At 69.5% G+C, this 2,569-nt stretch overlaps 1 protein-coding gene across 1 annotated transcript in view; it reads left to right on the forward strand.

Moving 5' to 3' along the window:
* LOC105983012 (protein jagged-2-like) overlaps window positions 1-2,569 on the forward strand; it is a 21,230-nt gene that overhangs the window by 1,219 nt on the left and 17,442 nt on the right. Inside the window, exons 3-8 of the mRNA XM_013012744.1 lie at window positions 103-276; window positions 543-546; window positions 989-1,189; window positions 1,266-1,418; window positions 1,758-1,871; window positions 2,469-2,566. Coding sequence (XP_012868198.1) covers window positions 103-276; window positions 543-546; window positions 989-1,189; window positions 1,266-1,418; window positions 1,758-1,871; window positions 2,469-2,566 — 744 coding nt within the window. The remainder of the gene's footprint in view (window positions 1-102; window positions 277-542; window positions 547-988; window positions 1,190-1,265; window positions 1,419-1,757; window positions 1,872-2,468; window positions 2,567-2,569) is intronic.

A 2,569-nucleotide genomic window follows, 5' to 3' on the forward strand; every position in this document is an offset into this window, starting at 1 on the left:
GGGTGGGTGCAGGGGGTGGATGGGTGCAGGGGCCGTGGCCTGCCTGGGCCAGGGGCGGGTGGGTGCCGGGGCTGCAGGAGGCTCACCTGCTGCCCTCCACAGGACCTGGTGAATGGCTACCAGTGCGTATGCCCCCCGGGCTTTGGAGGTCGGCACTGCGAGCTGGAGCAGGGTGGCTGTGCCAGCAGCCCCTGCCGTGGCGGGGGCGTGTGTGAGGACCTGCAGGAGGGCTTCCGCTGCCGCTGTCCCCGGGGTCTCTCTGGGCCGCTCTGTGAGGTGAGGCCTGTGGCTCAGCCACCCCGTCCCGGCCCAGGGACTGAGTGCCACAGCGGAATGGGCTCTACAGCCCACGGGCCGCAGCTCCTGGGAGCATGGCCGTGCGGAGGTCTACAGGGTGGCCAGGGTCAGGCTTCTCCGGGCCTGCTTGTCAGGGTGCCTGGGGCAAGGGGGTGCCTGGCACTCGAGGCCCTCAGGACTAGTAGGGTATGTTTTGTGCAGGACTGGCCCTCTGGCTTTAGGGCTGATGCCCTTGTCTCCCTTAGTACTGTACTGGGTCCCAGTCCCCTCCTTCTACACTTCCCGCCTCCCAGCCCTGTGTGATCCTGCCCTGGCCTCTGTGTGGAGGGTGGACTTCTGCCTAGTCAGCCTCCTGGGGCGGGGCCAGCCCCAGGCTGCACGGTGGTGGTGGTGGTGGTGCAGGCTCTTGCTCTTGGCTGTGCGGGTGTCCCGGCAGGGTGGCAGGTCAGGAGCTGGCTTTCCTGTTGGTGGGAGGAGCCGAGGCCGGATGCTGCCTGTGGGAGGCGTAGGAAGCCCTGCTGCTGTGGAGCGAGGGTGGAGGGGCCTGGGGGCCCACAGGTGCTTCCGTCCTGCCAACGGGGGCCTGGATGATCTGTCCTGGACGATCGCAGGGCGGGGGCTTCAGGCGTGGGGTGGCACTGCATGCCCAGGGCTGGGGGCTGCTGTTGAGGCTGGGCTTCAGGGGTCTGAGGCCGCCTGCACCTAGGCCGTCCCTGGGGACACGTGTGCCTCCTCTCGCAGGTCAACGTGGACTTCTGTGAGCCAAGCCCCTGTCTAAACGGTGCTCACTGCTACAGCCTGGACGGGGACTACTACTGCGCCTGCCCTGAGGACTTCGGTGGCAAGAACTGCTCGTGGCCCAGGGAGCCCTGTCCGGGCGGGGCCTGCAGAGGTGCTGGAGCAGCTGCGGAGGGAGGGTGGGTGGCAGAGGGAGGGAGAGGAGCCTGACCCCTGCTTCTCTGCCGCAGTGGTTGACGGTTGCGGGGTTGAGGTGGGGCCTGGGGTGTCTGGCGTGGCCCCCACCGGCGTGTGTGGCCCCCACGGACACTGTGTCAGCCAGCCTGGGGGAAACTTCTCCTGCGTCTGTGACAGTGGCTTCACGGGTACCTACTGCCATGAGAGTGAGTGCTACATGTGACAGGCTGAGGCCTGGGGCCTGGGGCCTGGGGAGGGCTGGGGAAGGCTGGGGACTAGGGAGGGCCGGGGCCTGGGGAGGACAGGGGCCTGGGGAGGGCTGGAGAGGGCTGGGGCCTGGGGAGGGCTAGGGGAGGGCTGGGGCCTGGGGAGGGCCAGGGCCTGGGGGAGGACAGGGGCCTGGGGAGGGCTGGAGAGGACTGGGGCCTGGGGAGGACAGGGGCCTGGGGAGGGTTGGGGAGGGCTGGGGCCTGGGGAGGGCTGGAGAGGGCTGGGGCCTGGGGAGGACCGGGGCCTGGGGAGGGCTCACGCAGCCTCTCCTGCAGACATCGATGACTGCTTGGGCCAGCCCTGCCACAATGGGGGCACGTGCATTGACGAGGTGGATTCCTTCCGCTGCTTCTGCCCCAGCGGCTGGGAAGGCGAGCTCTGTGATACCAGTGAGTGCTTGTGCCCTGCCACTGCCCTGCCCTGCCCTGCCGCTGCGGGTGGCTCAGCCCCACGCTCTGGGCCGGCTCAGCCCCACACTTCAGGGCCCGGCTCAGCCCCACATTCCAGGGCCCGGCTCAGCCCCACACTCTGGGGCCCGGCTCAGCCCCACACTCCGGGGCCCGGCTCAGCCCCACACTCCGGGGCCCGGCTCAGCCCCACACTCCGGGGCCCGGCTCAGCCCCACACTCTGGCCCGGCTCAGCCCCACACTCCGGGCCGGCTCAGCCCCACACTCCGGGCCTGCTCAGCCCCACACTGCGGGCCGGTTCAGCCCCAGGCTCCGGGGCCCGGCTCAGCCCCAGGCTCCAGCCCGGTTCAGCCCCACACTGCACCTATGCCTGGCCTGTGTTCCATCCTGCACCCACCACGGGGCTCTTCCCCACACCCAACGCAGCTCAGTGAGCCCAGGTTCCGGAAGTCTGTAGCCAGTTTGGCTCAACCCCCTTCCCGCCTGGCTCTGATGTGCCACACCTGCTCCGGCTCTTGCTCTCTTCCCAAAGCCCCCCAGCGCCGGTGAACCCCTGCTGACCAGCATCCTCCCCCCAGATCCCAACGACTGCCTCCCTGACCCCTGCCACAGCCGGGGCCGCTGCTACGACCTGGTCAATGACTTCTACTGCGCCTGCCACGATGGCTGGAAGGGGAAG

Source organism: Dipodomys ordii, unplaced genomic scaffold (assembly GCF_000151885.1).
Source record: "Dipodomys ordii isolate 6190 unplaced genomic scaffold, Dord_2.0 Scaffold2, whole genome shotgun sequence".
Classification (NCBI taxonomy): Eukaryota; Metazoa; Chordata; class Mammalia; order Rodentia; family Heteromyidae; genus Dipodomys; species Dipodomys ordii.